At 40.6% G+C, this 21,877-nt stretch overlaps 1 protein-coding gene across 4 annotated transcripts in view; it reads left to right on the top strand.

Moving 5' to 3' along the window:
* LOC122542640 (circularly permutated Ras protein 1-like) overlaps positions 1 to 21,877 on the top strand; it is a 117,537-nt gene that overhangs the window by 35,542 nt on the left and 60,118 nt on the right. For all 4 annotated transcript variants that reach the window (XM_087978141.1, XM_087978140.1, XM_087978142.1 and 1 more), the window contains exons 12-15: positions 5,371 to 5,498; positions 17,674 to 17,758; positions 18,532 to 18,638; positions 21,360 to 21,472. In XM_087978141.1, coding sequence (XP_087834267.1) covers positions 5,371 to 5,498; positions 17,674 to 17,758; positions 18,532 to 18,638; positions 21,360 to 21,472 — 433 coding nt within the window. The remainder of the gene's footprint in view (positions 1 to 5,370; positions 5,499 to 17,673; positions 17,759 to 18,531; positions 18,639 to 21,359; positions 21,473 to 21,877) is intronic.

The following is a 21,877-nucleotide window of genomic DNA, read 5'->3' as shown; positions in this document are numbered from 1 at the left end:
CTATTCCTTAATTTTGTTCCTCGTGCTTGATAAATAATAAAAATCATTTGAATATTACAATGACTACCTAAGCAGATCCAAAGCTGGGAATTCTCCAATGAATATCACATCTCCTGACTTCCTAAACTTGTCCACCATCTACAAGGAACAAGTTAGGATTGTGATGAAATCCTCTCCATTTGCCTGGATGAGTGCAGCTCCAACAACACACAAGAAAACTATTCATGACAAAGCAGTCAGCTTGATTGGCACTCCATCTACTATCTCCACTCAGCATTGATGTGCTATAGCAGCAAACGTTAACAAGGTGCACTGAAAAATTTCGCCACAGCTCCTTCAGACTTTTGTTTTCAAACTTGCAACCACCTGTCACTTAGAATGACAAGCCAACAAATGCTTATGAACACCGTTGCCAGCAATTTCTCCACCACTTTTCCTTCATCGTTGCAGGCTCAGAATCCTCTCAATATAAAGGAGCAGAATTAGATCATTTACCCCATCAAGTCTGCTGATATATTTCTCAACTGTGTCTGTGCTTATCCCACATGGACTTTTCAAAGGGGCTGCTGGCCATCACCATCTCATAAATGCTATCTTCATCAGTGACTTCCACTTTGAAAACTCTCAGACTTAGGATAAGGGATCAGCCATTTAGAACTGAGATGAGGTGAGATTTCCTCACTTAAAGAATCTTAGAATGCTCAATCCCAGCTGGCCACAGATGCTCCGTCATTGGATAGGTCCAAGACAGAGATCAATAGATTTTTGGGTAAAGCTACAAACAGTCCCTTAACAAGGTTCCACTATTATAGTTCCAGATAGGGTCCCCCAAATTGTCAGTCTTCTGGGTACTTCATTATTCAACTCCCCCTCTTCAGTTGATGACAAGGTTAATCCCTTGCACAAATCAGAAATTTCTGGAGAAACACAGCAGATCTGGCAGCATCTGTGGGAAAAAAAGAAAACCCAACATTTAGGGACCAGCAACCCTCTTCAGAACTTGGGGTGCTGATGACTGTGCTTTTTCTCCAAAAATGCTGCCAGACCTGCTGAGTTTATCCAGTAATTTATTCTTCAGTTGAAGATTTCCAGCATCCACAGATTTGGTTTTATTATCTCTCGTTATATGGCTTTCTTCTGAACCAAATTAATTTGGGGCATCATGGTCGCTCAGTGATTAGCATTGCTGCCTCACAGCGCCAGGGACCTGGGTTCGATCCCAGCCTTGGATGACTGCCTGTGTGGAGTTTGCACATTCTCCCCGTGTCTGTGTGGGCTTCCTTTGGGTGCTCTGGTTTCCTCCCATAGTCCAAAGACATGCAGGTTAGGTGAACTGGCCATGCTAAATTGCCCACAGTGTTCAGGGATGTGTAGGTTAGGTGCATTAGTCAGGGGGAGGAATGTAGAATAATATGGGACTGGATGGGTTATTCTTTGGAGGGTCAGTGTAGACTTGCTGGGCCAAAGGGCCTTAAAAAAAAGCCAATTTCGTAAGACCATAATATAAAGGAGCAGAATTAGATCATTCACCCCATCAAGTCGGCTGATATGTTTCTCAACCCATTCTCCTGTCTTCTCCCTATTCCCTTGATTCCCTTTCTTAAATTAAGAACTTATCTATATCTGTCTTAAATATACTCAATGACTTGCTCTCCACTGCTCTCTGTTGCAATTGGTTCCAAAGATTCACCGTCCTCTGGCGGAAGAGATTCCTTCTCATCTTAGTTCTAAAGGGTTATCCCTTTACTCTGAGGCTGTGCCTTCGGGTCCTAGTCTCCCCTACTAATAGAAACATCTTCTCTACATCTACTCTATCGAGGCCTCTAAGTATTCTGTAAGTTTCAGTCAGAACGTGGGTTCCTCCGGGTGCTCCAGTTTCCACCCACAATCTAAAGACGTGCAGGTTAGGTGAATTGGCTGTGCTAAATTACCCATTGTGTTCAGGGATATGTAGGTTTGGTGCATTAGTCAAGGGAAATGTAAAGTATTAGGGTAGGGGATAGGGTCAGGGTGGGATACTCTTTGGAAAGTCCGTGTGGACTTGTTAAACCAACATGGCCTGTTTCCACACTACAGGGATTCAATGATTCTATGAACCCCCTCATTGTTCTAAATTCCATTGTATACAGAACCAGAATTCTCAATTGCTCCTCATATGACAAGCCATTCACCAAGGGATCATTCCTAAAATTCTCCTCTGGGCCCCCTCCAACACCAGCCAATCCTTTCTTAGATAAGAGGCCTGAAACTGCTCTCAATATTCCAAATGTGGTCTCAGTAGAGCCTTATACAGGCTCAACTGTACATCTCTGGTCTTGTATTCTTACTCTATCAAAATGAATGGTAACATTTCTTTTGTCTTCCTAACTGTCACCTAAACCTGCATGTTAATCTTAAGAGTATCCTGAACTCATCTCCTAAGTTCGTTTGTGTTTCAAATTTCTTACATCTTCTCCATTTAGAAAATAGTCAATACCTCTATTGTTCCTGCCAAAGTGCGTAACCTCACACTTTCCCACACTGTATTGCATCTGCCACTTCTTTGCCCACACCCATAGCCTATTCAAGTTCTTCTGCAGCCTCTCTGCTTCCTCAACACTACCTGTGCTTCTACCTATCTTTGTATCACCTGTAAAATTATCAACAATACCCTCAGTTCCTTCATCCAGATTGTTATAGTTGTCCAAACACAGTTCCCTGTGGAACTCCACTAGTCACCAGCTGCCATTCTGAAAAAGACACCTTGATCCCCATTCTCTGCCTTCTGCCAATCAGCCAATCCTCTATTCATACCAGTACCTTGTCCCTAACACATGGGCTGTCATCTTATTTCGCAGCCTCCTAAGCAGCATCTTGTTGAAGGCCTTCTGAAAACCCAAATGGATCACTTCCATAAAATCATAAGGCGTGGGAGCAGAACATCCAGGTTGAGTCCGTGATTAAGAAAGCGAATGCAATGTTGTCATTTATCTCAAGAGGGTTGGAATATAAAAGCACCGTTGTGCTACTGAGACTTTATAAAGCTCTGGTTAGGCTCCATTTGGAGTACTGTGTCCAGTTTTGGTCCCCACACCTCAGGAAGGACATACTGGCACTGGAGCATGTCCAGCGGAGATTCACACTGATGATCCCTGGAATGGTAGGTCTAACATATATGAGGAACGGCTGAGGATCCTGGGATTGTATTCATTGGAGTTTAGAAGATTAAGGGGAGATCTAATAGAAACTTACAAGATAATACATGGCTTGGAGAGGGTGATTGCTACGAAATTGTTTCTGTTAGGAGAGGAGACTAGGACCCATGGACACAGCCTTAGAATTAGAGGGGGTAAATTCAGAACAGAAATTCGGAGACATTTCTTCAGCCAGAGAGTGGTGGGCCTGTGGAATTCATTGCCGCAGAGTGCAGTGGAGGCTGGGACACTAAATGTCTTCAAGGCAGAGATTGATAAATTCTTGATGTCACAAGGAATTAAGGGCCAAGGGGAGAATGCGGGTAAGTGGAATTGAAATGCCCATCAGCCATGATTGAATGGCGGAGTGGACTCGATGGGCCGAATGGCCTTCCTTCCGCTCCTATGTCTTATGGTCTTAAATGAGGCCATTCGGCTCTTTGAATCTGCTCAGCCATTCAATCATGGCTGATAGGTTTCTCAACCCCATTCTCCCGCTTTCTCCCCTTAATCTTTGATCCTCTTAACAAGCAAGAAGCTATCTGTCTCTGTCTTAAATGTAGACAATGATCTGGCCTCCACAGTCTTCTGTGGGGATGAATTCCATAGATTCACCACTGTCTGGCTGAAGGAGTTTCACCTGATCTCCGTACTAAGAGCCTTCCTTTTACTCTAAGGCTTTGCCCTCGGGTCCTAGTCTCTCCTAATGAAACATCTTTCCAATGTTCACTCTATCCAGGCCTTTCACTATTCTGTACGTTTTAATTAAATCCACCCTCATCCTTCTAAACTCCATTGAGCATAGACCCTGATTCCACATGTTAAGCCTGGGATCATTCCCATGAACCTCCTCTGGACCCGTTCTCTTCCACTAACACTGTGTTGTCTAACTTGCTCATTACCTCTTCAGAAGGTTCTAACAGATTTGTCAATCATGACCTCCCCTTGAAGAAGCTGTGCTGACTCAATTCTATTTTACCATGCACTCCAAGTACTCTGCAATCTCCTCCTTAATAATGGACTTTCAATTGTACTAACAACCGAGATCAGGCTAACTGGCCTTTTGTTTCTTACTTTCCTCCCTCCCTTCTTAAACAGAGGGGTTACATAACAATTTTCCAATCCTCTGGGACCCTGTCTGACTCTAGTGATTCCTGAAAGATCACCAATACCTCCACCAAAATCTCCTCTGTAATCTTTTCAGAACACTGGGTTATAGTCATCTGGTCCAGTGATTTATCCCCCTTTAGGTCTTTCAGCTTCCCCAACATCACTTCCTTATTAATGTCACCGTACTGCCACCTGACTCTCTTGAAGTTCTGCAATGCTACAAGTGTATTCCACTGTGAAGACTGATGCAAGTATACAGTTCCTCTGCTATTTGTTTCCCATTGCTACTTCTCCAGCCTCATCTTCCTATGGCCCAATGTCCACTGTTGCCTCTATCTTACCTTCTTTGTATCTAACAGTTTCAACAGTGGGCAGTTACTTGAGAGTTAACTTGTACTGAGTAGGTAGGAAATGGTGTCTCCTGGCTCCATATACTTGAGATTCTCAGTTGACTCTGCAAGCTTTGGAAAGGTCAGCATTGGTTGGTTCTAAATGCTGGAGATCAAAAGCCTCTTCCAAGAATGCCGACCTTGAAGAAGTTCTCTTCTCACATTACTTATGAAGAGCTTATGTCCGAAACATCGAGTCTTCTAATCCTCTGATGCTACTTGACTGGCTGTGCTTTTCCAGCACCACACTTTCTGACTTGGGTCTAAATGACACAAGTGGTTATCAATTCATCCCTGGATGATACTAATCAAGAGCAATAAATTCTGGAGAACATCATTCTGCTGCAGCCATTAGTAACGTGATGTTGTACGTAATGATTTAGATTTTTGAAACATCTGAACTTCATTTTTTTAACCAAGTAAATAATTGCTGATTGTAGGGAGAATTGTGAAAGAGCCTTCTGTTTTTACCAGTGTCACTTTCACCAGAACAACATTGTAGTCAGGTACAGTTGCACGAGTCTCAATACCTGTGTCTTTTTTGTGGGGACAGATGAGGAAAGTTATGTGGGAGATGTTCTGTTACTGTGAAGATGATGTAGACTTTTCCTGATTTTTTTTCATGTAGTATTAACTGCTAATTTTAGCAGTAATTTACAGAGAATTCAATGATTTTCAATACTTTTGTTTTTTTACAGGTTATAATCTGTACGGATGGTCGAGCTAACACCATCTTGGGAAATCTGGAGGACATCAAAGATGATAAGATTTATCAATCCTCGAAGCTTTTCTACAGTCACCTTGCTGAATATGCAATGATGCAGGGGTAAATACCATTTGTGTACAATGGATCCTACTGCAGTTATGGGGTTACCAGTTACATTGCAGTTATGGGGTTACCAGTTACACTGTGCTAATCTGTGTTACAGTCTTCACCTCTGCAGGAGTCATCCTCAAGTTGGTAAACATTGATTACTGGGCTGCTGCAAGGATCTGTGTGTGGGATCCAGCTGTTCATGATCTCTATCAATGATTTAGATGCAGAGGCCAAATGTAATATTTCCAAGTTTGTTAATAACAAAAAGTTAGGATGGAATGCAAGTTCTGAAAGTGATGCAAAGAGGCTTCACCATTTATGTGAGTGGGAAAAGACATAGCAGCTGGAATATAATTTAATAAATAACATGGTTACGTGTGAGGTGATGCAGTTCGTAAGGAGAATCCAAGGTGCAGTGTATTTCTGATATGTTGAGTGTGATTTTCCAACATTCTGTGAGAATGTAACCTTCAGCGTACACTCCATTCTAAAACTGCTCATTATGGCATTCAATTGTAATGTTCAATTCTGCCCAGCAATAGGGGAGGGGCTTTTGATAGGTCACTCAGGTCAAGTTAGGAGTTACGGAAGAGGAATTCAAACGCAGTCGGTGAAGATGTAAAAGAGGGATCACAGTAGCTTCCATGTTAAAGTTAGCTTTGCTGCTGTGCGGGTACCTAACCTACACTGATTCTATGTTAAAGACTCGCAATGGGGTTGAGAGCAGTTTGAATCCTTTGTGTTGTTAGAAGTCAGGAGAAGTTCTAGGAATTAATAGACTGCTAACTGGATGAGTAAGGACTCAAAGGAAGTTATGAGCAGAAATACTTCAGTGCAGCGAGAAGTATGGAGGAGGTCAAAAAAAACCTGCAAACTGTTTGTTTGATGCAGCTAAGCAAGATTAGACTATGGGAGAATAATCCGAGGGGCATGACTACCTTGGCGAATCTAGCTGGCTGTGAAGAGCTGAGGTTATATCTGTGAGTGAGATAGTTCAGGGTAGGATAGACCCAGCAAAGGAAGGTGATCAACCAGAACAGGAATAATTGTTGAGGCAGTCCATGATGAAGTGGTTCTTTTGAGGGATACCAGACTGACAAAAGTGAAAAATATTAATCCATTATAAAGCTTACTGCAATTTGATATCATTAATGTTTGGGGGGATTTTTCTGAGAAATCTGTGGGATTTATCTTGATCACCTTTGCTATCTGTTGTTCATCATGAGGTGTTCTGTGATGGTCCATTGTCTGTATTTATCATATTAATTTTGCTATTAAGAGGACTGATTACTGTCCTAACATTGTATATTGGCATTTATTATTGTTTGTTCCAAACCATAGGTTACAAAGCAGAAAGAGGCTATTCAGTTCATCAATTAAGGCATTAGATAATTATTTGGTTAGGAATAGTATAAAATGATATGGGGAAAAGGCAGAAGATTATTTTGTGCCAGTGATACTCCTTTGATGAGCCAGTGCAGATACAATGGGCCGAATGGCCTCCCTCTGTGCAGTAAAAATTCTGTGATTCTGTATGTTGCTATAGTTAAGTTAATTAGTTAGTTTTGCACTCCACAGCCATAACTTTGACTTACTGTGCACACATCAAAGACACGATTGTTAGCCTGATTTCCTGAGTGATCTTATCAATTTGTCCCAATAACAAAGGATAAAGAATTAAAGTGCTTGGACTAAGGAAAAGGTAAGGGAGGGAGGCAGGTCATACCTGTGGCTATCCCCATCTCAAACAGATATGTTTTTGTGGAAAATTTAAGGGTTGATGGACTCTTGAAAATGTAGCACAGACAGCCAAGTTTCTGGTAGAGACTTGTTCTAATGTAATGAGGGGTGCGTCGGGTTCCAAGCAGTTGATTGTGATAGGGGACTCTCTAGTCAGAGGCACAGACAGGTATTTATGCGGCTGACACCAAGACATAAGACTGGTGTGTTGCCTCCCTGGTGCCAGGATCAAGAATATCTCAGAGTGCATAATATTCTCAAAGGGTAGAGAGAGACCAACAGGAAGTCGTTGTACAATTAGAACTAACGACACAGGGAAGTCATGATATAGAGGTGCTGGTGTTGGACTGTGGTGGACAAAGTTAAAAGCACAGAACACCAAATTATAGTACAGCATGTTTATTTGAGAATACAAGCTTTCATCAGGTAGCTAGTGGGGCAGGATCATAAGATACAAAATTTATAAGTTAAAAAGAACAAAGTGTGATGTAACTGATGTGATGTATTAGACAAACCTTGATTGCTGTTAAGTTTGTAATCATTTAGAATGGGGAATGAGGTTTTGATTGATTAATATGTAAATCCCAGAATTTACTGTCCTGAGATAACTAAAGGTTTCATCAGTATATAAAATTTTAAAAAGTGAAAAACCGTAATGATCACCTCAGGAGACAGACACTTGATAACCATTGATAGGATAGACTTCGTTGTCCAGTACTTCCCGGAAGCCATGTTCTTTGCAGCCTGCAACACATTATCAATGAGGATGAGCATCTCACCAAGATCTTCCCTATACCTCCACTACTCACCTTTAAACAACCACCAAACCTTAAACAGACCATTGTTCCAGCCTTCAGGACAACATTGAGCACAACACTGTATAACCCTGTCATGACAACCACTGCAGGATGTTTCAGAGTGTTGACATGGATGTTCCCATTATGTGTGGGGTGACCACACACCACGTGTGCAGCAAATACTCATGTGACTCGGCCAACATTGTCTGTCTCATATGCTGCATGCAAGGATGCCCCAAGACATGGTACATTGGTGAGACCAAGCAGACGCTACAACAACGGATGAATTGACACTGCACAACAATCGCCAGACAGGGATGTTCCCTCCCAGTTGCGGAACATGTCATATTACAGATGACAGCACTACACTGTTTTCTCTCTCTCTGTCTGTCTGTCACTCTTGCTGTCACTCACTCTCTCTTTCCCTCTCTCTCTCATGCTTTCTCTCTCTGTCTCACTCACTCTCTCTGTCTCACACACATACACACACACACACACACACACACTCTCCCCCTCTCTCACACACGCACATATAAGTCTATGCAGTGAATTTACATTTGAAATTTGTATTTGCCGAAACATTCTATTTTGTAGGTAATCAGTCAATGTGACATTTCATAAATTCCTACTTTGGAAATAAAGCCAGTCTGAGTCCAGGTTGGGGCACAGACTCTAACCTCACATTTTTTTAATGTATTGTCTAAGGTGAGATGCCACTTTTTTTAATATACTGATAAAACCTTAAGTTATCTTGGGGCAGTGATTTGAAAGAAGTTTTGGGAATTAAATATTAATCAAAACCATCTAAGTGATTATAGACTAAACAGCCATCTGGGTTTGTCTACTGGATCACATCAGTAGTATGGCACTTTAATCTTTTGCTGTAAATTCTGTGTCCTATGTATCCTACCTCACTAGCTACCTGACGAAGGAGTAGCACTCCGAAAGCTTGTACTTTCAAATAAACCTGTTGGACTACGACCTGGTGCCATGTGATTTGTAACTTTGATGCAGGGAAGAGAAGAGGATGATATTCTGACGAGAGAATACAGGAAGTTAGGCAGGAGTTTAAAAAGGTCTTTGAGGGTAGTAATATCTGGATTACTGTCAGTGCAACGAGTTAGTGAGGGTAGAAATAGGAGGATAGAGCAGATGAATGCATGGCTGAGGAGCTGGTGCAGGGAGAAGAGTTCACATTTTTAGATCACTGGAATCTTTTTTGGGGTAGAAGTGACCTGTATTAGAAGGACGGATTGCACCTGAATTGCAAAGGGATTAATATACTGGCGGGGAAATTTGCTAGGGCTGGTCAGGGGAATTTAAACTAATAAGGAGGAGGTGAGACTTGGGGAGATAGTGAGGCTGATACATTTGGGAAAAGGAGCAAGTCAAACAGTCAGGGTAGGAGGAATAAAGTAGAGAATGAAGTAGGACTGATAAATTACTCTGCATTTATTTCAATGCAAGGGGCATAACAGGTAAGGCAGATGAACTCAGGACCTGGTTGGGAACATTGGACTGAGATATCACAGCAATTCTAGAGTTATGGCTCAGGTATGGACAGCACAGGCAGCTTAGTGTTCCAGGGTATAGATGCTATAGGAAGGATAGAAAAGGGGACAAGAGAGGAGGGGGAATGTTGTTTTGGATTAGGGATAACATTATGGCTGTACTTGGGGAGGATATTCCTGGGAATATGTCAGGGAAGATATTTGGGTGAAACTGAGAAATAAGAAAGAGATAATCACGTTTTTGGGATTTTACTATAGAACCCCTCCAATAGTCATCAAGAAATTGAGAAACAAGTTTGTAAGGAGATTTCAGTTATTTGTATGAATATTGGATTGCTATGGTAGGGGATTTTAACTTTGGTAGTCCCAGTCTATACTTGCAATGTAAGGGCTTGGATGGAGAGGAATTGTTAAGGGTGTTCAGTCCTGATGAAGGGTCATGCCTGAAATGTTGACTCTCCTGTCCCTCAGATGCTGTCTGACCTTTTGTGCTTTTTCAAGCACCGCACCTTATTGACTCTAAGTGCGTGCAGGAATTTTTTCTGATTCAGTATGTGGATGGATCTACTAGAGAAGGTGCAAAACTTGACCTAGTCTTGGGAAATAAGGCAGGGCAGCTGATTGAAGTATCAGTGGGGCAGCAATTTAGGACCACCGACCATTATTCTATTAGTTTTAAAATAGTAATGGTAAAGGATAGACCAGATCTAAAAGTTAGAGTTCTCAGTTGGAGGAAGTCCAATTTTGATGGTATTGGGCAAGAACTTTCAAAAACTGTTTGTGGGCAGATGTTTGCAAGTAAAGGAACAGCTGGAAAATTGGAAGCCTTCAAAAATGAGATAACAAGTGTCCAGTATGTTATTGTTAGGGTGAAGGGCAAGGCTGGTAGGTACAGGGAGTGCTGGATGACTAAAGAAATTGAGGGTTTGGTCAAGAAAAAGAAGGAAGCATATGTCAGGTGTAGACAGCAGAGATAGAGTGAATCCTTAGAAGAGTATAAACGTAGTAGGAATATTCTTAAGATGGAAATCAGGAGGGTAAAGAGGGGACATGAGGTGGTTTTGGCAAATAGGTTAAGGAGAATCCAAAGGGATTCTGCAAATACATTAAGGACAAAAGAGTAACTAGGGAGAGAAAAGGGACCCTTAAAGATCAACAAGACCACCAGTGTGTGGAACCACAGGAGATGGGCGATGTTAGAAACGAAAATCGCTTCTCAATAATCGCTCTAGACAAATTCAGGAAAACAAAGTTTTATTAGCAAGTCTGCAGAGTTGGGCACTCTTCTGAGAAAAAGCGTGCTGAGGCTTACAAAGTCTCCCATTATATACAGTACAAGTCCCTCCCCTCCTTGGCTCTAACAAGCCATGAGGTTCACATTCTTAAAAACATCATTATTCTTCAATTTGCACCCTTATCACAAAGTCTGCAACAAACGTCTCCAGACCCTCCCTTCCCTGGCTCTAACGAGCCATGAGGTTCACATTCTTAAAAACATCATTATTCTTCGATTTGTACCCTTATCACAAAGTCTGCAACAAATGTCTTCAGAGTCTCTAAAGTTGTTGTTTTTCTCACCCTGTAGTCTTATCAGTCAAAGACTTATTCTTCTCTGTCTGTGCTAGCAGTCTTATCAGTCAAGGACTCATCCTTCCCTGCTGTGTTAATGGCTTCATCAATCAAGAGACTGCTTGTTTTTACTATCGCTCACAAATTGTCAGCATTCTGCACAATTTAAACTATTCTACTTTTGAGTATATAAAATGGTTGTTAGAAAAGAAACAAAAGTTTTGTCTTTTATTATAGATCAGTCTGTGGTCCAGGCACATCTTAAAGTTTAAACCGAAATTACCTCTCACAGGCGAGATACTAAATGAATATTTTGCATCAGTGTTACATTAGAGAAAAATATAGAAGATATGGAACATTGGGAAATAAATAGTGACGTCTTGAAAAATGTCCATGTTATGGAGGAGAAGGTGCTGGACAGCTTAAAGTGCATAAACCTGACCAAGTTGACCCTAAAACTCTGGGAAGCTAAGGAAGTGATTGTTGGACCCCTTGCTGAGATGTTTGTATCATTGATAGTCACAAGTGAGATGTCAGAAGAGAGGAGCTTGGCTAACATGGTGCCACTATTTAAGAAATGGTGGTAAGGAAAGTCAGGGATCTACAGATTGGTGAGCCTGACCATTGATGGTGAGCAAGTTGTTAGAGGGAATTCTGAGGTGTGACGATGCTGTCAGTTTAAAAAGGTGATTTTGACCTTCATTTTTTTTTTAAAGAGAGGTCGTAAGAGACAGACAGAATTGTCTGGAATGACCCTATTTTGACAATTGCAGGGGAGTGGCCAGTTCTCCCAGTTCAGGTTTTTTCTAGTTTGGTTTTGGTTTAGCTGCTTCAGCAGATGATCCCTGGCTGACTTTTCTTTCTGAAACCTCCCCTGCATCTAAGAACCTGTGTTTGAATTTGCCTTTTGCCAAAGGGTGTATTTATGAGATGATATGGGAATTTTAACAGCTCCTTAGATATGTTCCTATGATGGAGGAGCAGGAAAATTGACTTTTCGGGCAGGAGCCCTTCATCAGGAATGATGAAAGGCCCTTGCCGGAAACATCGATTTTCTTGGGGCTCGGATGCTGCCTGACCTGTTGTTTTTCCAGTACCACCTCTAATCTTGACTCTAATCTCTAGCATCTGCAGTCCTCACTTTCTCCTATGTCGAGTCAGTTTAGTTTCCAATTGTTGAGATATTCTAAATTCCATTTTCTTTTGTTCGTATTTCAACTGTAGTGTTTAAATAAATTCTATATTGTTTAAAACCAAGTGGTTTGACCAGCGAGCATCAGACCCGGAATATTCACTTCATATCTGCCTTTAAAATAAGAAAAGGTTGGGAACATGCTATCTTAAAGTATTGGGGCGGGGGGGGGGGGGGGGGGCGCTGTCTGGACTGGTCTATAACAGAGGGATAGATTTACATGCAATTGGAAAAGCAAAGACTAATTAAGGGTAGTCAAAATGGCTTTGTACATGAAAAACCATGTCTCACTAACTTACAGTTGAGTTTTTTGAAAAAGTAACGAAGAGAATTGATGACGGCAGAATGGTGAACATGATCTATATGGACTTCAGTAAGGCATTCAACAATGTCCTTCACAGAAAATGGGTTAGGTTAGGTCACATGGAATACAGGAAGAACCAGCCATTTGGATGCATACCTGTCTCCCAAGATAGAAGACAAAGGGTGATGTTCAAGCATTGATTTTTGGTCTTGAAGTCTGTGACCAGTGGTGTGTCACATGGGTTGGTGCTGGGTCTCCTGCTTTTCATTATTTATATAAATGATTTGGATGTGAACACAGGAGGTATGGTTAGTAACTTTGCAGATGCCACAAAATTGGAGGTGTAGTGGACAGCGAAGAAGATTACCTCGGATTACAACGGGATCTTGATCAGATGGGCAAATGGGCTGAGAAGTGGCCAGATGGAGTTTAATTTAGATAAATGCAAGGTGCTGTATTTTGGGAATGCAAATCTTAGCAGGACTTGTACACTTAATGTTAAGGTCCTAGGGTGTGTTGCTGAACAAAGAAACCTTGGAGTGCAGGTTCATAGTTCCTTGAAAGTGGAGTCGTAGGTAGATAGGATAGTGAAGAAGACTTTTGGTATGCTTTCCTTTATTCATCATAGTATTGGAATATTGCGTGCAATTCTGGTCTCCTTCCTATTGGAAAGATGTTGTGAAACTTGAAAGAGTTCAGAAAAGATTTACAAGGATGTTGCCAGGGTTGGAGGATTTGAGCTATAGGGAGAGGTTGAATAGGCTAGAGCTGTTTTTCCCTGGAGCATCGGAGGCTGAGGGGTGACGTTATAGAGGTTTATAAAATCGTGAGGGGGATGGGTAGGATAAATAGACAAAGGCTTTTCCCTGGGATGGGGGAGTCCAGAACTAGAGGGCATCAGTTTCGGGTGGGAGGGGAAAGATATAAAAGAGACCTAAGAGACCTACCAAGCACATTCTCTCTCTTTCCTTTATTCTGTCTCTTCGTTGTTTGAGGTCCAGCCCACAATGGCAACATTGTCAGTGAACTTGTAGATGGAGTTAGGACAGAATTTGGCCACATAGTCTTAAGTGTACAGGGATTAAAGTAGGGTCTGAGTGTGCATCCTTGAGGGGTGCCAGTGTTGAGGATTATCTGTGGAGGAGGTGCTGTTGTCTATTGTCATTGATTGCAGTCTTCGGGTCAGGAAGTGGAGGATCCAATTGCGGAGAGTGAACCATGGACATAGATCTCCAAGTTTTGAGGTTAGTTTACTTGGAATTATGGTATTGAAGGTGAAGCTGTTGTGCTTCATAAATGATTGGGAAATTCAAATATATGGAGTATATCATCTTCAAACTATCCCCAGTAAAATCGAAAAGCTGAGGCCACAGTGAAAATCATCAAATGGATCTTTAAAGATATTAAGCAAAGCGAGCACATACTCATACAAAGTACTCTTGTGAGGGAGTAATGCACTTGCTAAAGATATGGAATGTAGCCCAGCCTAATTATTCTTTAGTTATGATCACTCCTCAAACTAATGCCAGAAGTAGTATGAGGTGGGAGTGATTGAATCAAGGCAAAGCGACAATTTCATTTTGATGCAACTGCTGAGTCATTGCCAGAACTGAGCATTAAAGAGCCAGTCTGCAAGCTAAAGTTCAATGTTGTCAACAAGACTGGGGCTGCATGGCAATATTGGGACCTGTGTGGAGCAGCCAGCACCTGAATCGCATGAAAGGAATGTAAATAACTAGATTTTTGGTTACAACTGTAACATACATGTAGCACTAGGGGAGCTGTTGCTTCACTGCATTTACTGAGCCTCATTCCCGATGAAGGGCTTTTGTTCGAAGCGTCGATTCTCCTGCTCCTCAGATGCTGCCTGACCTGCTGTGCTTTTCCAGCACCACACTTTCAACTCTGTTGCTTCACTGCAGTCAGTGGATTGGGATGAAATGATTTTGCCTCCCACACAATGAACATTCATCCCACAGGTTCACTGTTTTCCAGCGATGTAAATGAATCAATAAATAGCAATCCCTAAAAAACAACAATCCCCAGTGAAGAAACATTAGGCTAGGAGTGAGTTGATACCTGAGGAATGGCCAACGAGATCTGACCCATATAAAGACTTTGTAAACAATGCATGTGCAGAGACTAATGAAAGTGGGACTGACTAGAGTTAACATGTTTTTGCTAATGAATGGTCATTCTCTTTGTGACCATGCATATTGCATAACTTGTAGTTGCAAATGATAGTGCATGCAATTCTTTTTAAGAAAAGGGGAATGTTTGCAGAAATGCAATTAGATTTAGAGTATTGATTGATTTGCCATAATTATGTGACCTCAATTTCTCCCATAAGTGCAAATGGGTGTAATTTGTGGTAATCATTACATATGTGACTTGAAGCAGTGGAGTAGCGTGGGAAAATAAAGCTAAGGAAGCTGATGAGACATGATCTGCTTTAATGTCCCTATAGTCCTGTCTTTGAGGTAGGAAGAGGGATGAGGTTTGCTGCTAGTATTACAATACAGCATTGTTTCTGGCCCAGGTTTTAGCAGCAAGATTCAAAATAGAGGTAGAGCGAAGTTTGAATTATCTCTGGAAATGATGCCAGAGTAGAAAAGTAATAGACTAGGTTCTTCTGTTTTGCTACCCCACCCCAAAATAGAAAGGTGAAATACTCTTGGACAGTCAGGAAACTTATGAAATAGCTTCTGCAGATTATACCTAGACATTGCTTTGTCCGGTAGCTGCCATAATATGATCAAGATCAGTGTTTGAAAGAGCTGTTAAGAATCTGGATTTAGAGAGACTGACTTTGAAGTGAATCGCTAAGGCCAATTCAGTGGGACTGAGGCTGTCCCAGTAAACAGCATCATAACAACACATCAGTGAGAGGTCTACAAAGAAAGTACAGAACCAGTTTTTACACACACAAAAGATAAGAACACTACTTGTCAAAATGTGGGTAGTAAGCAGAAATGTGAATCCATTGAATGTTTTTAAGTCATACCAGTTTCAATGTTAACTCTGTTTCTCTCTCCACAGATACTTCTAGACTTGCTGAGTTTCTCCAGCATTCTGGGTTTGAAACATTACTAAGATTTTGTTAGTAAAAATCTAGGAATGAAGAGCAAACAGCAAAAGGATGAGGTCAGAATGCCAGACCTCCCAAGAAACCTAGTAATGAATCAAGGACATAAACTCAAGAAAATTACTATGTTCAGAATACTGCACCAGGTTATAGCCCAACAGGTTTATTTGAAAGTAATAGTAATGAAGATAATGAATGATCATCAAGTCTCAGTGAGAATATCCCAGGACAGGTCGAATTTTTGTAAATGGTTTAAAAGAATAATATTTTCCGATGGTGTTACTAAAATCTTTGAAACTTTTCTGATTTGAGAACTGTTCCATTAGAATGGAAGATTGTGCATGTCATGTCATGCTTTAAGAAAGATGACATAGGAATATGGAAATGAAGAGCAGGAGTCGGCTATCTGATCCTTCAGGCCTGCTCGCCATTCAGCATGATCATGCTGATCTTCTATTCAATGCTGTATTCTGAATTTCTCTCCTTATCCCTTGATGCTTTTAATATCTAAAAAAAATCAATCTCATTTGTAAATATAGTCATTAACCCAGCCCCCACAGACTACTGTGGTCATGAATTCCACAGGTTGACTACCCTGTGAAGAAATATTTCTTCATCTTAGTCCTAAAGGGTTTTCCCCATCTCCTGAGATTGTGACCATTGGTTCTCGACTCCCTGACCAGTGAAAGCATCCTCCTTGCAGCTCGTCTATTTCGGTCCTGTTAGAGTTTAATACTTTCAATCAGGTATCCTTTTGTCCTTCTAAACTCTTGTGAATACAGATTCAAGCAAGCCAATCTCTCCTCATACGACAGTCTTGCCAACCTTAGCATCAGTCTAGTGAACCTTTGCTGCCCTCCCTCTTTAACCTTTCTGAAGTAAAGAGGCTAAAACTGCACACAATGCTCCAGGTATGATCTTGCCAAGGTACTGTGTAAGTGCAGTAATCCATCCAATTAGCAGAAAACGAGGAAATTTATAGACCAGTCATGCAATCAGAAAGGTTATTGGAATGCTGACATTTGTGTCTAGAGGAATAGTCATGCATGAGTTGTAGAAAATTCTGCTTGGACCGTACCTGCAGTACTGAGAGCTGGTCTTAGTAAGGAACCAAACCTTAGGATGGAAATATTGCTTGGAAGGAGTGCAGCATAAATTTACAAACATAAACATAGAAAATAGCAGGAGTAGCCATTTGGTCCTTTGAGTCTTCCATTCATTCTGTTTATCCAACTCATTAGCCTATTCCTGCATTTTCCCCATATCCTTTGATCTCTTTCCAAGTGCTGTATCTAACTTCTTGAGATCATAGTGTTTTAGCCTTAACTGCTTTCTGTGACAGAGAATTCCACAGGCTCTCCACTCTCTGGATGAAGAAGTCACTCCTTATCTCAGTCCTAAATGGTTTACCCCTCATCATTGGACTGTGATCCCTGTTCTGGAATCCTCTGCCATCAGGAGCATGATGCTTGGATTACTGGAATGATGCTGGGTTTCTTAGGTTAAATTATGAAGAGAGATTGTTTAAACTAGGTCTTTATTCCTGGAATTTGGAAGATTAGGGGATTGTTTGATCAAAGCTTCCAAAGTATTAAGATGGATACATAAAGAGAAATTATTATACAGGTTGGACAACTCTAGGCCAAGTGGCATAGACTAAACATTACAGCAAAGCCTTTCGGGGGAAGTCTTTTCACACGCAATGAATGGTACAAGTTTAAAAATTGTCAAATGGCAGCTGATGATTATTCAGCTTTAAATTTTATATTCTGAGATTAAATTTTTGTGATCCAAAGTTATGAATGAATATAGGATAAAGTGAGGTGTACACTTGTTGTTCGCCCATTAGTCATCACCTGATTAATGACAGAATAGGTTTGAGGGGCTAAATGACTTCTTCCTGTACACTGGTTCTTAAAACCTATGTACAGTCTTCATAATCCTGAGGAGACTTTAACTATAACCCAGTCTAATCATCACTCTTAGGGTGATCATCTCTGTACTGACTATTGAAGGTACCGACTGCAGATTACCAGAACTCGGACAACTGGCAGATAAAACTGGAGGAAAGGTGAGAAAACGATCTGTGAGGACCACCAAAGCTTGAAACACTGGAGGTTTGAGTGGGTTCTAAGTATTGCAGCCTGGAGTTCAGGACAGAGATAAAACAAAAAAAAACATTTAACCATCACATTACTGTCTGCAGAGAAAAGCCATCTAATTGAATCTCACCTTCAAGACTTTGGTTGGTAGCCTGAATGTTACAGCATTTAGTGTTTTACCCTAGTATATATTTACTGCAATAATGTTTTTGCCTGTACCACACTTTCAGGAAGTAAGTACACCCCTCCCCTCTCTTCGTTCTGGTTATCTCAGAAAGAAGAGAGATTTAATCAAAGGAAAGTCAGTGCTGCCAGCTGTGTTGTCAGCTCACTATATTGTATGAGTGAAGGAAACTCCAGGGACTGCCTGGTTTCGTGTGGGAGAGGAAACCACTTCTTGGACTAATTAGAAGAATCTGTACTAATAAATACTATATAATTTATTGTATGTTACAAATAATCTGGGATTATATTGAGGGGACAGACATTATGTCAGAGACTTTGAGGAGTAGCAAATGTTAAATATCATTCGTTCATAATCATGCTGTGTTCTACTCACAAGTCCAAATGACATCATAGTACGTATTGCTTAGCATTTGTCAGCATTAACCCTTTCAGACCCTTATGCAGCATGCTGCTAAGTCTGGTGCTAGTGTTTGAGGTGTTGCAATGAAAAGGAAAAAAAAACAATGTTTAAAAATTGAGAGGTAGCTTAATTGTTTTGCTATTTTCTCATTCTCAGGTGAACATCACCAACCCAGCCAATTTATACAATGAATTTCAGCTAATTTTAGAAGATGATGTAATTGCTACAAATGTCACTGTCACCTTCATTGTTCATGACAGCCTGTAAGTTTTAGTGATAAATGTGAAGCCTTGTCACTATTTTATTCATAATGTATAGGACGTTTTCCTTGCTAACCTTTTTTGTTTTGACAAAAATGGAGGAGACTTGATAAGGTACTCCAGACCTTGGAATGGCCTGTGTTTGTAGGTTTGCATCATTAGTTATGATCTAAATTATTTGGGAGTACATTTTGGCTTAGTCTCATGTTTGGGAGCAGGGATGTTTGGGCACATTGATAAGTGTCCCTATCTCTGGATCAGAAGATCCGCTTTAGAGTTCTACCTGTCTCAGAGGTGTACCATATTGTTCCAAAGTTGATTGAAAGTAATTATGCCTGGGACTAAGGGTATGAATCCAGCTATTGATGCTAGCTATAAAGATCATTGTTAGCTGGAATTGTTGTTTCAACCTTTAGCTGACAATCTGTTACGATGCATTTGTCAAATGCTTTTTGGATGTCCATCTAAAAGATATTCATAGATACTCTCTCTGTACTTCAGTCACCTCTTTATACAGTTCAGTCTTTATGATTCCATAGTGCTTGCTTCTGGTCAGCTGAAAATGATTATGGTATTAAGACACCTTTATCCTCAGTTATAGATAATTTCCTGACAACTGATGCAAGACCGACTGGTTGATAATTGTCTGGTTTACTCCTTCATCCTTTGTTAAATATTAGTGATTTGTGAAATTTAGAGAACTTAAACAGATTGTAGTTGAGGCAAATATATATTATCACCGAATTCCCCTAATTTTGCCAACGGAAACTGTCTAATCCTTAAGGATTTGTCACTCCTTAATTGAAATTATTTTCTTAATTATTGTTACCTTGATTATGTTTGTTGGGTTGCGTCTTTATGCCTGATTCAATCTTCGTTTCCTTGGGGTTTCCAGAATGCTGACCTTGCCTCTCCTGTAAAGACATGTGCAACATTGTTATTTAGAGTGCCCTCCATGTTAGTAATTTAATTAATGTTATGACTATTATTAATTTTCCCAGGGCCCACCTTGTTCCCTACTTATCGCCCTTTCACAATATAGTTGTAAATTTTATTGTTGATTTTTGAGTTTCTAGTTTCTTATTCCACTTTTTTTGTAGTTTCTGCTGTTGCACCTTTCTGATTATTTGTTATATTCTCATATGATGGGATATGTGTATTTTGTTTTTGCATTTTCATATTTTTCTTTAAGTTTCATGTTTGTCACTTACATATTTGGTTAATTTTCAGTGGTCGTATTTTTAGCATATAGAGCTCTTCTCCTTGAGGGATGTAAACTATTTCTGCATCAATGTAAATTTTGTTTGAGCATCCCTCACTGTCTGCTTTCCATTTTACCCATTAACAAACATGACTGATTTACTAAGGATAATCTCTACATTGAAGTTATCCATTCTAAATCAGGTGCAGTATTTTAGTAACTATATCCATTTGTATACATTTTCTCACACCGTCATATTTGACTACTGCTTGTGCATCATTAGGTGGTTTGTTCATTCTGGCTCATTGCTAAGTCTTGTATGGAATGCTTACTTGGTCCTTCCAGGATTTAGTGCTGCAGAAAACTGTCTTGGATATGTTCAAGGAATTCACTAACTTTCTAAAGTGCTAGTCTATTTTTCTAAATCAAAGTGAAAATTAAAGTCTTCTGCAACCAGTCTGCTTTGAAGTAAAACAAAACAAAAACCACAGATGCTAGAGATCTGGAACAAACAAAAACGTTTTCCCTTCACAGATTGCTGGAGAAACTCAGCAGGACTGGCAGCATCAGTGAAGGGAAAAAATTAACACTTTAACTCCAGTGACCCTGCTTCAGAGCCATTTTGAACAAAACAGTAGCTTTGCTGCCTTCATGTACAGTCTGTCACCTCACAATTTGTCTGTGGTGACCTTCAGTTTTAATTATCAGTTTCTTCTTTTTACTCAAAAGAATCGCCTGACTACTTAACTGTTGCTATCCTTCCATTGTTGAAGTAACTTCATGCTTATTAGTCAATACGTCTTTCCTCTACCATTTTTGCTGTGGGCTCTACACTCTGTTCCGATTCCCACTGTCTTCAGCCATGTCTCAGTAGTAGCTCATAGCTCAAACTGCTGCTTCAGTTATTTCAATTTGTTCATTATACATCTAGCAACTGTAAGAATGATTACTGGGGTGATACCTTATTCTATTCTTTTATTGTATTCAACTCAATTCAAATTCTGTTGCCCATTCAGAAATTCATAATTGGTACATGTAAAATCCTGTGGCATAGCAGCCACATGGTTTATCCTCAACAGTCCTCTCACATCTTATATGTCCCTGGATTTGCTTAATTTCAAGGCATCATTCCCACAGGCGCTGGTCTTATGGCCATCCCTACCCCAGCTGCTCCCGCTGTACCTGTGTCTCTGGCCTCATGTATGTCCTGATCACAACACATTCAGGCTGAGGACTGTCTATATTGTGGTGTGCTAGAGGCTACCCTTGGTTCTTCTGATACCACTGTGCCCCGTCTGAAGCCATTTCATCCAAAGGAAAATCAAAGGCAACATTATAAAATGCTTTCTGACCACCTAAGAATCTGTGGAGGGTTGACACTGCTGTCAATAGCCCAGTACAGGAGTCAGACTGAGTGGGGGAGACCCAGGCCAAGAATTGGACTGAGTGGGAAAGAACTTATTTCTTAATTTCTCATTTATAATTTATGCCATTCCTGACCCTAACTATTCTGTCCTGTGAAGGTACTTTAAATATGAAGATGACATGAGCAGTAAAAGTGTGAAACACATTGGAAATGTGGTTAGAGACATGGAGATCACCTTTGAATTTGGAATAAAAGAGTCAAAGCTTGAGCGTGAGTATCAGTTAATTGGCTGTTCAAGGGATATTTAGAGCCATCAGCTTTGTGGCCTAGTCTAACAAGAATTGCAGTGTGCTCTGCAGAGTACCCGGTATTCCGCTTTCATCAGTGTGATGATTAGATGTGATGGATTGCAACGTCGTTGCTGCAATGAAGTGGGACAAAGTATCCTCACTGTCGAATTTATCACCTTCATTGCGCCAGCTCTGATAAGTATCATTGGTGTGAAAACCAACCAGGTTTGTTTCATTGCAGGCGCTATGTCTTTATGCTTCATGTCTGATATCTTCTTCTCCCTGCAAGCCTGGCTGAAGAGGTCAAGCAACTGAGAAGGATGAGGATAATTTTATGTCTGTGACAGATGCTGTCTATGGTGTCTGAAGCTTTTTGATTTGCTTT

The sequence above is a fragment of the Chiloscyllium plagiosum genome, unplaced genomic scaffold (genome assembly GCF_037043375.1).
Source record: "Chiloscyllium plagiosum isolate Xiang-an unplaced genomic scaffold, Cpla_swu_hap1 HiC_scaffold_33, whole genome shotgun sequence".
In the NCBI taxonomy this organism is placed as follows: Eukaryota; Metazoa; Chordata; class Chondrichthyes; order Orectolobiformes; family Hemiscylliidae; genus Chiloscyllium; species Chiloscyllium plagiosum.
The sequence above is the reverse complement of the archived record's forward strand: the minus strand, read 5'-3'. Positions and strand labels throughout refer to the sequence as shown.